Raw genomic sequence first — 11,591 nt, 5'->3', positions numbered from 1 at the left:
GATATGTACGTTAATTGTACGTAATTTACTAAACTAGTGAATCTTGAATTGTTTATGGATTCTTCTAGGAACCTTAAAAAAAATGTATTGAGTTAATAAGAGGAGATTATGATGTTTATGTATCAATGAGTAATTGTTGGCTTATAAATGTGTATTTCAACCTTTGAAATATTTTTTTCTGATTGAAATTATGAATGGGATGAATTGCATGTGTTGTATGAATTTTGCACTTCTTCAAAATTGAAGTTTCTAGGGTGGTATTGGGCACACTTTTGGCCATTAGGCGTGAGAGTGGTTGAGAGCACAATTTACTCTCTTTGCCACTCACATCAAGCGTGACCAACCGAGCATGAAAACTCAAGGGGATCCATGTGATGATCTCGCCAAGCATGAGCTTGGTTACGATAGGCGTGGACTTTCTAGATAGCAACGTGTGCTCTTTGTGTGAATCATGTCGAGTGTGGGGTACTATTGTCTATGCCACCTCGCAGCCTTGTTTATTCCTTATCTTATGAAATAATCGTCAATGATGAGTAATGCATGTGTTGGTTACTTTATTCAAGGAATGCTATATGTGATGCATATGTATTTGTGAGATATGCATGATTAAATGTTGCGAACTAATATTGGTAAATGACAAATCGATGTGTGTGGATCTTGTAAGGATTGTGCAACAAAAAGTCTAAACCAAGGCTTAGCATCATGTGAGCAATTGGTATTCATGAATGAATGTACATTGTTGGATGTGTAATTATGATAACATGATATTGCATCAAGTATTGTTTGACATGCATCATATGCATAAATGTTTTTGATGAGTATGATATGAAATATGTTGTTAGAAAAGGTCCCTTTGTGTAAAAACATTGAGATTCATGACCTTGGAAACAACTGAGTTTGAGAGCTTTAGTTCTACTTATTTATGTGCATGAGGTGAATCTTGCGTAACACCATTGTCCCGACGAGTTTTGGTATATCTCCTCCTAATGTAGAGTGTAATGAGAGTATGACACAACATATTCTCCTAAGCTACTCTGTGTGCCTTTAGACAAGATAAATTGATGTGATTTTACAGGTGTCACATGCATATACATATTGAAGTTCGTGTCAATTGCATTATATGTATTGATGTGTAATTATGTGTTTTGGGTTTTATACTCTGATAGGATGTGATATGAGGACATAGTTAAGATTTGAGTTTTTGCTATTTAATTATTTTTAGGACATAATGTTAGACTTCATTTGATGTTATTTATCTTCATTAGACATTCATGTTGGAGTAGCATTTGTTCTAGTTGTTATGTGATATTCTTCTTTATTCTTCTTGATGAATTATTTTTATTCAGTTAACTTCTCTTTTATGAATTATGTTCTCGAATTTCAATTTATATGCTTATGGTAACATGTGGAGTAGAGGATGTTACATAATATGTTAGGTTGAGTTGAATTTTTATATATTTTTTAAAATTTAAACTGAACCAATATGATCATTAACAAGTTAGATTAACTTGATTCAATCATATTTGACTATTTTAAATTATTTTTAATTTTTTTATAAATGAATTTTTTCTTTTTAATAGTAAATCAATTTTTACATGTACAAACTCTACTTATATAATACAAGAGATTTCTATTAAACACATTCAAGAATATAAGATTAGTACTTTTTAATTTAATATATATATATACTAGTAGGATTAGATTAGGTTTGAAAATCAAATTTTATTATCTAATTTAACCATATTTGAGTTTCATGATTGAATTAAAATTGATCTAAAATATCAAAATATATATATAGACTCTTTTTTTTATCTTTTTATATTTGAATTAACTTGATCCTCTTAAAATAATGAGGAATTTTATAACATGATTTTAGATTAATTTTTTACCAACTCAATACTTAAAATTAATATTATATTCATTTATATAAAAATAACGAAATTCAATTGATGTTCCTATCCAAAAGGTTCTAAACATAATAAAATTCGTGTAAAAAATAAATCTCATAAATAATTAAAAAATATAAAATTAAATAAAACATTATTAAGTTTTTTTAAACAAGGTTTTTAAATATAAGAATTCCTTCTTGCAAAGTAAATAAGTCTTATATTTTTTTTATACCATGCCATCGAGAAATGTCTACTGATTTCGCTTAAAATTAGACAATCCTCTAATAATATAGTAAAAAAAAATTAAATATAAAAATTACTCTGCAAGAAGTTATGACCTAACTAACATGTTGTTTTTGCCCACTTGTAAGGGGTAAAAAAAAAACAAAAATTTTATCCGCTGAATCTGAAGAAAACAAAGTTGCGTTGCGTTGCAAAGCAGGGTGCGTCATACTCATTCCAACACCCAGCCATGCAACTCCTGCAAACCTCTTATCTCTTCACTTTCCCTAAACCCCTAAACCCTACCCTCCCCCTTCTCCACCACCGTCCTCCGCCACTCCTCCACCGTCCCCTCCTCCTCCATCCCCGCGCCAAATCCACCACCTCCGACGAGTTCCCCGTCGACGATGCCTTCCTCGAGAGCTTCGGGCCCAAAGACAAAGAAACCGAGGACGAGGCCCGCCGCCGCAACTGGATCGAGCGCGGGTGGGCCCCGTGGGAGGAAATCCTCACTCCGGAGGCCGATTTCGCGCGCAAGAGCCTCAACGAAGGCGAAGAGGTTCCGCTTCGCTCTCCCGAAGCCATCGAAGCCTTCAAAATGCTGAACCCTAACTACCGCAAGAAGAAGCGCGAGGAGATGGGGCTCACGGAGGAGGAGTACTCCGCCAAGCAGTTCGAGATCAAGGGCGAGATTCCCGAGCCGCTCGTCACCTCTTGGTCGGGGCCGCTCGTGGTCCGCCTCGTGCCGCCGCGCGACTGGCCGCCGCGTGGGTGGCGCGTGGACCGGAAGGAGCTGGCGTTCATCCGCGAGGCGCACAGGATGCAGGCGAGGAGGGTGCGGTTGGAGGAGGTGGAGAGTGGAGTGAGGACTGAGACTGATGACGTGTGTTTGGATAGGTATAAGGTGTTTCTGAAGCAGTATAAGGAGTGGGTGGAGGCTAATAAGGATAGATTGGAGGAAGAGTCTTATAAGGTTTCGATTTCGCATCATAACTATTATGCTACTACTACTTTACCTTAGCCATGATTGAATAAACATCTTTGGGAAACACTTTTAGGATAAAAAAAATAGGAAGAAGAAATAACATTAAGTTTTTTTATAAGTTAAAACTAGTTTATGTTCTAGTTTAAGATAAGTTTTTGGAGAAGCCGAAATAAGAGAGTTTTTATTCACTGACTTATGCATAAATTTATTTGATCCTGTAGAGAGGCCTATTTCATTTTTCTTTTTTTTATTTAATTTTGTTAGAAGTGTTTACGAAGAAATTTATCCGACTAGAGTTGTAGTTTCATTGGATTTAGAATATGTATTCTTATATATTTATTTGACTTTTTATTTTTTTAATTACAAAAACGTTGGATTTGACTCCTCTAAATTGAGAGTGGAGTGCACTTCAAAAGGTACATTGTAATAATAATCGTTATTTCGAAAGTTAATGTTGGAATTGTAATTAACTTTGGAGTTTGTTATTTATGTATTTAATTCTCAGAAGATAAAGGGCAAGAGTAATCATTAATTAGAAAATTATAGTTGAAATTGTAATTATCTTTAGAGTTTATTATATATTTATTTGATTTGATTTTATCACAATTTTCAATCAATTTTTCTTCTTTTTTCTTATCCTGCACAATATATATATATATATATATATATATATATATATATATATGTGTGTGTGTGTGTGTGTGTGTGTGTGTATGTGTGTGTGTGTGTGTGTATATGTATATGTATATATTGAGTCTAAGAAGTGCACTTCCTCAATTTAGAGAGGCTAAATCCAAGAAGCTTACCTGATTGTTTTGAGGAAATGTTTTTTGTAATTAAAAATAAAAATAGAAAATGTTTTCTCCTAATAATAAATTCTCAAGTTTTTGTTGTTTTGAATGTGGTTTATGTTGATATTAATGCGGTTGTGACAGCAAGACCAAGATTATTACCCTGGTAGAAGGAAAAGAGGGAAGGACTACAAGGAGGGCATGGTAGGGGATGATTTTGCTACTGTTCTTTCCTTTTAGTGTGTTTGAGGCTTAAGAGAATGTAGTCTTAGTGCTTACTTTTGTTTTTAATTTTTTATGCAGTATGAGCTTCCATTCTATTACCCTGGCCAAGTAAGTTAGCTGTTGAGCTCTTATTATTTTCAAGCATGCTGTTGTGATGTCTAAAAATTACAAGTTAGAAACTTTACTTTTGATCTATCCTGGGATATCTACAGTATTAGCATTGTGTTTTCGATTTTTTTCTTTTGGCTCAATGATGTCCCTATTTGTATAATTGTGTTTTTAATTCAATAAATAAAAATAATTCTATTTTTTGTCTGACTTGGTTTCATCTCGGTGGTTACATTTAGTTCAAACTTCAACCACTTTTTCTGTAATCACTGAGATTCAAGTTGGAATCTCATTCGATGCTTTTGGATGGAGATTCAAGTTTTTGTAAGTACCTGAAAGAAAAATCAATTTATAGTTTTTAATCACTTGGGACATTTTTTTATGCAGATTTGTGTAGGGAAGGTGACAACGTTGCATCTCTATCAAGGAGCATTTGTTGACATTGGCGGGGTACATGATGGGTAGCTATCAATACTTGTTTTAGTCTTTTTAGTGTTCTTCAAATCTTTCCAGTGTAGTTTTAATTTCCTTACTGTTTGGATTGGTGCAATACTACTCAGATAATAACAAGTTACTTCCACTATCATAATCTTGCTAATTGAGTAGCTACACTATTACAATGAGGTTATTTAATGAATACATAATTAATCTCGCAGGTGACAAAAATAAACTACTAGATGTATTTTTCTAAAATGGGGAAAAGCGACTTCATAAGCATTTGTAGCACTGAAATGCTCTATTGACATAGTTAGGTAGCCCAGGGATAGGAACAAATATTAAAAGACACGGTGACTAGTTAAATCTTTGTGTTTTGGATTCATTCTGTTGGTAGCAAAAAATGATGTATAGTTTAAATATGAGAGAGAAGTATTCTTGTCGCAGCTGGTTATTGAAGACATGTCAACAGTATTGTGTTTATGGTGTTAAATAATTCCTATTTAGTAAATCTTCAAAATCTATGTTTTTTCTTTATATTCAGCCATGAATTAGTACATATTTTATTCCATTTCCTGTAGCTTTATATTACCGATGCATTCATTGTTATCATCAGGAACATTGGGGCTTTGCTTTTGTTGCATTTTTATCTTCTTCAGTGTTACTATTGATGTTTATATTTTTTATGGAGTGTTCTTCTGGAAGATTCATCTACCTGTATTACCAGCGGACTCATTGTTATCATCAGAAACTTTGAGGCTTTACTTTTGTAGCATTTTTATCTTGTTCAGTTTTACTATTTGATGTTTTTATTTTTATGGAGTGTTCTTTGGGGAGATTCATCTACTGTGTTGTGTTCTAGGTGGGTTCCTATAAAGAACAATGATTGGTATTGGATTCGCCATCACATAAAAGTGGGTATGCACGTCATTGTTGAAATTACGGTAAGTTTTTCAGTCACTAGTTGAGAATTTCCCACAAGTTGTCACATTATGTCTACTTGATATTATGATGCAAACACGAATTGATATATTGAAGAAGAGTAATATTAAATCGCACAGAATATACAAAATACAGCTTAACTTGCTGTCCATAGTCATAGACTCCTACAGGTAAGAGTTTTCTGTCCAAATTACTAGAAAACAATATACAAACATCCCCCTATTCCCCTATTACACGCATTTAATAATAAGTAACGCCTTCTAGTTTTCTGCCCTAAACTGTCAACATGACAATTACTAATCAACTTATTCAATACTACCTTTGATTGTAATAAGGAACAAATAATTAATTAAGACCAGTGGAAATAGTTACATTAGATAATTTTAATTAATAATGTTATAAATATAAGTTTTGTTCCAGAAATATCCATGGAATTAAATTATTTAAGTGGTGTTTATATTTAATTACATTACTCTGATTCAAGGGTAGTTTTTTCACCAATGAGTGACTTAAGTTGTTAATGAGCCAATGAATACATTCACTTGCATCTGAAATGAGTAAGTATCTCATTAATAGACTTCACAATAAATTAAGGGTATAAAAGAAAATTAGCAATTAATACTTTTGAAAACAATTTTTTTTATTTTTTATTATTATAGTTATGACCATAAAAGTGCACCTATTTGTTTATTATATAAAGGACCATAGATAGTAATATATTACTAATAATGACAATTATTATGCCTATTCCTGCCAATAACTTTCCTTTTATTACTTTCTAAAATAAAGATGGAGCTTTTAGCTTATACTAACTCACCAAATATAAGTCTCTGTCAATTCATTGGTAGGAAGCTTGTCAACACTGCATTTTTTTTGTTCATATTGTTTTACTGATGTTCTGAAATAGAAACTTTAGCTGAACGTATTATGCAAGGTAAAATTTCTCTCAAGTGCATTTGCTGTCTCTTTAGGGGAGGGTACATAAAATGGAATTCCAGGTTGGTGGCCTCTACAGCTGGGGTAACCCAACCTACCCATCAGAGGCATTGTCCCAAGTTTTTAGATGTGGCAGTTATAGTTGAATTTACAGTTCACGATCACTGACTCTATCCCAGAGGGAAGTGAGGATATGCTTAACCCTACCAAGGATCCTATATCAAGCCTATCCACCATGTGGCTGATTTAAGGACCAAACCTGGGCACCCTGCCTCCCCCATGAATTTGGTGTAGGTTGTGGACCATTAACCACAACCCTCAGTGGTTGCTGGCTCTTTTGTTTTATTTTTTTATTTTCTATTTTTGGTTCTAAGCTAGGGCAACTCTCTTGCTTCAGAGTTTGCATTAATACACCATTGGTTTAATCATGCCACTGGCCATATGTTACTGAACTTTTTTCTTGTGCATCCATATGTCAGTTTTCTACGTCTGTTCATAGACAATAAAAATAGGATGGACAAGGCTATATGACTTGTTCTGTATCCATAAATTCCTTCCTGACCAAAATTGACATCAAATGGGTTTTAATCACTATAGTGTTGGTTTCCATTATTTCTGAGTTTAGACATAGACGGATTTATTTCACCATCTGTTCACTTATTTGCATTTACTTTTTTTCGCAGGCAAAGCGAGATCCTTATCGCTTCCGTTTTCCTATTGAACTTCGTTTTCTTGAGCCAAATATAGATCATCTGATGTATGATTATGTGTTTTTGACATTCTACTTTCATTAACTCATTCTCAGTACATAGTTTAATCTTTATTATTTTGATCTCATTCAAGTAGTAAATTTAATATTTGCTTCATTTTCATACTTCAGCTTTAACAGATTTGACTTCCCACCAATATTTCGTCGTGATGAAGATACTAATGATGATGAATTACGGGTTTGCAACTTTCCCTTTGTTATGACATACCACCCAATCTTTCTGCATAAGAAAGATATTATGCATTCATTTGAAGCTCTTCCACAATAACTTTGTGGTGATCTTTTTCATGCTTTCTTTCTGGAAAAGCATTCAAATGTGTCTTTTTTCGCTATGGATTTGTCGATATCTAATATAGTTTTATTTAGTTCAAAGTATTTTCATGAGGTTTGGTTCTGGCAAAGTATCTTTTTCCATAATGCTGTATTACAATCATGCAGACTTGCTGCTAATGCTCGGATGATATACTATTTACAAAGCATGGATTCTGTATAACAATTGATTTTAACACAATAGATTAGGGAAGATTGACGAGTTGGACTTTAGTCTTCTTAAACATCTGTATTACATTGATACTGTTGTAGAGTAGGTAACAAAAGTTTAACATTTGTATTTGCAGCGTGACTGTGGACGGCCTCCTGTTCCTAGAAAAGATCCAGAAGACAAACCAGAGGAAGAACCTCTATTATCAAATCATCCATATGTTGAAAAGGTATAAGTAGTTGCAAGGATCATCTGTGGTGGGATTTTTAGCTCCTGCTTTGCATGCTTCTGTTTAACTTCAAATTCAAATTCAAATTTTTATCCCATTCAAAAATATCTGGCTCAATACATATCATGGTAGGCCAGGTCATGACAACCTTTTTTTTTTTTTTTGGAATTCATTTGCCTATAAGCACACAGTGGTTCCGAATCCCATGTGTGTATGGGTTTGTTTTTAGTTCATAACCTGGTTACACCCTCGTTTTTAATTTGTTCGATACAAGATTCTATTCATACCTGCAAAAACGTGAAGCCAAAAAAATCTCTACCTGTTTCATATCCACCCATAGCTTTGCCGAAGTACCTGAAGGGATGGATGTTCAAGTTGGATCTTCTTCATAAGCAATGTTCATTAACATGATAAAATTACTACATTCTAATAAAGTAGATATATGTGCTTCAGTTACATTATTACATGAAAGCACTGAATACAAGATATAATCTGAACTCTGAAGGCCAAGGCACTTACTAACCAAGTTGAAGTTTAGGGAGAGAAAAAAATGAGTTACATTCTTCACTAATGTATATTTACATGTGTGAGGTCTGAATACAAAAGGACAAAAAACAAAGAAAATACAGCATATGACATCTATCACAGAAACTGGATACAAAATAAAGCAGCTTTATAAAAGCTGTGCAACAGTCAATAAAATATCTAATTTAACAATTTGCATTGTATGTTGTCACAATTCTGTTATCATAGCCATGTTTTAAATTCTTTTTTATTGGATGATTTTTATTTTCTATCACCAACTGCCTTTATTTTTCAGTTGTGGCAAATTAATGTAGCTGAGCAAATGATTTTGGATGATATGGCGATTAATCCTGATAAATATAAAGGCAAAACGCTGTCAGACTTGGCTGATGAAGAAGATTTTGATGAACAAAATGCTGTTCAGTATACAAAAGTTCCTTATAAGAATACATTAGTACCACAAACTACTCTGGTGAGTACTATTGTGAAATTGCATTCATATGGTTGCTTACCTATTTTGTTTACCTTTTTTTTTTTAACATTTTGGCAGAAAACAAGTGTCAAAGAGCTTGACTTGGAGGCTGCACTTGCTGAGCGTGAGGTCAGCTTTCCTTTTTTGCTATTAGCTTTTCTCTGTTATTGATGGTAATGCATATTACACAGCTGGTTAAAGGGGGCCCACCTTGTAGAAGGATGCAATTTTGTTGAACATAATGAAAGTGACCCCAAAAAAGTTCACTTATACCCACATTTACATACTGTGATTCATCAAAATTTCCTACTTCCCATATGGATTTGCACCTTCTTGCAAGTCTAAGTGCTCTCTGCTCTCATATTGTCTATTGATCAAAATGTGAACTTTTAAGGATTCTATAAATCTATTGTTAATCAGACGGGTTTGTTTTTCATTTTAGCCTTTTGATCATAGCTTAATCTGTGAAAAATAATTTTACCGAATGGATAATCATAATTTTTGCTATTAATATTTTCACAAATTGTACAAAAGTTCCTTTACCTGTTATTCGATATCTTCATTGAATTTTCTTTTTGAAATCTGAGATGTTACCTTTTCGGCATACAGCTCCATGTTAAACTAAGGAAGGAAGCAATGGACAGAGGTGAGAAATACAAAATTACTCACCTGAGGCGCAATATTGAGATGGACGAGTATGACTACATGCATTGGCGTAGATCATTTGAGGAAAGAGAAGCATTGATTAGAGACATCAGTTGGTACTAATATGTTAATACTCATCGACCTAATTCCCTGTTATGATGTATTGATTTTTACCTATTATTTCTCCCCTTGCAGTCGCAAAGTTCTTGGTCTGCCATTGGAAGAGCCAGGAAGGTATATGGATGCTAGTTATTTTGGTAATGATGAATATGATCCCACAAGTCCTCTGTATCGTTATGACTACTGGGGAGAACCCAATAATTCAGAAAAGAGCGTTCTAGAGCGGATGACAGATATCCATAACAAAAAAATTGTCGGTAAGGGCAATGTTTGGTATGAAATGTCTTACGAAGATTGCATCAAGCAACAGATGGAAAGAGAAGCCCGGTCTGAAGAACAAGACCAAATTAACAGTGAAGATGATGAAGATGACAAAGATGACGATGACGATGATGATTTTGACTTCAGTATTCTGAACAGTCTCGGTAGTAATTTCTCAGATCAACCTCATGTTAATGGGACCGAGTCTTCTACAATATCAGGTGAGGGCATGTTTGAGGATTGATGCTATAATGCATCATTGTCAAGCTAGAGTAAAATGTACAGTTAGGCTGAGAAATGTGCATAAATTTTGGCAGTGTACAATGTAATCACCACGGCAATATAATTTATTTGTGATGTTTACGGAAATTGTTATGCATGCACTTTTCTGAAATTTGCTAAAGAAAAGAGCCAACCAAGGTCAAGTTATCATTTGCGTAATTGACCGCAATAGCTGAGGTAGCCCCAGTTCAAGATATGTAATAAAAAACTACGTGATATATTTGCTCCTTTGATCTTTGTTAATTCCAAAAACTGTTCAAAAAAGTTCGGGGATCAGTGAGGTATAAGTGTTGCACAAAGAATCAGTATAATAATATTTTGGTTCGTCAGGTTGGAAATTTGATCATTTTAGTTCCTGAAAGATAAACCACATAATTCTGGTTTTAAATCCCCGATCTATCATTCTGGTTTATAGTTAATAATCACTGGTTAACTCTGATTGAAACAGTTGTATAGCGTACTAAATATCACATTAAATGCACATTGCGTGAAAATTGTGTATCATTGTGGTTCATGAAAGATCATTTTCCTTTTCGGAAAACCAGACCAGCCACCATCCCTTGCCTTACCAAAAATTTCGAGTTGAAATCACCCCTCGCTACATCTGTCTCAACCCCAACAGCCAAACTTCCGCACACAAACCCCAACACATCACAGGCAAGAAAACTAATCCTACAAACTTGGAGAAGTATGATCTGTTGCATTATTTAGATATGCAATAAACGTGGAGGAAGGTCAGGTTTAAGGCATGGCTAGCAGTGCTGGGATGTACGACGAACCAATATAATAATATATTTTGGTTCCTATAAACTTCCTGGTATAGAGATGGAGGTGGTTCCCAAGACTTGCTTTGGATCGTGGCTTTGATACGGTGGCTAATAGTTACAATGATTGTGGTATGTTGCCTGCACAACAAATGGCTGATCAGACTCCCAAAGATACTGATCACCAAACTCAATCTCATGAAACACCAACCTAAACCTTCAATTCCATCTCTTCCATAACCACTTCAACCCCACCAGATTAGCATATAACCTCAGATCTACGCCAACCGAACAGACAGCAATCCTTATCCTTGATGCCCCAAATCATTGCAACCCAGCTACAAAAAACACCAGATCCCAAATCTCAAGGATTGAAGATTCATGAACCTCAAATGTCTTTTCAAAACAATTGAATTTAAAATCAGATATGACTAGCTCGGTATCTTTCAGGACTTAAATGACCATTTACTAGCATTTTAATCATTCGCAACTCAAGAAAACCAAGACAAA

The 11,591-nt window shown here is 34.3% G+C and overlaps 1 protein-coding gene across 1 annotated transcript; it reads left to right on the top strand.

Annotated features, from left to right (window-relative positions):
* The first annotated feature begins 2,311 nt into the window (after positions 1-2,311).
* Positions 2,312-10,404, top strand: PDE312 (Nucleic acid-binding, OB-fold-like protein). Its single transcript, XM_029270814.2, has 12 exons — positions 2,312-3,084; positions 4,032-4,091; positions 4,191-4,220; positions 4,608-4,681; positions 5,518-5,599; positions 7,217-7,290; positions 7,414-7,480; positions 7,920-8,012; positions 8,833-9,009; positions 9,088-9,138; positions 9,619-9,770; positions 9,850-10,404. The coding sequence occupies exons 1-12, from the start codon at positions 2,362-2,364 to the stop codon at positions 10,277-10,279; spliced, it is 2,013 nt and encodes a 670-aa protein (XP_029126647.2). The 5' UTR covers positions 2,312-2,361; the 3' UTR covers positions 10,280-10,404.
* Positions 10,405-11,591: the final 1,187 nt, after the last annotated feature.

Source organism: Cajanus cajan, chromosome 6 (assembly GCF_000230855.2).
Source record: "Cajanus cajan strain Asha chromosome 6, NIPB_CcT2T_4, whole genome shotgun sequence".
In the NCBI taxonomy this organism is placed as follows: Eukaryota; Viridiplantae; Streptophyta; class Magnoliopsida; order Fabales; family Fabaceae; genus Cajanus; species Cajanus cajan.
The sequence above is the reverse complement of the archived record's forward strand: the minus strand, read 5'-3'. Positions and strand labels throughout refer to the sequence as shown.

Coding starts and splice junctions, on each gene's coding strand:
- PDE312 (XM_029270814.2), top strand. CDS start 2,362: ATGCAACTCCTGCAAACCTCTTATCTCTTCACTTTCCCTAAACCCCTA. Junction 3,085..4,031: donor TGGAGGAAGAGTCTTATAAG/GTTTCGATTTCG, acceptor CGGTTGTGACAG/CAAGACCAAGATTATTACCC. Junction 5,600..7,216: donor ACGTCATTGTTGAAATTACG/GTAAGTTTTTCA, acceptor TTTTTTTCGCAG/GCAAAGCGAGATCCTTATCG.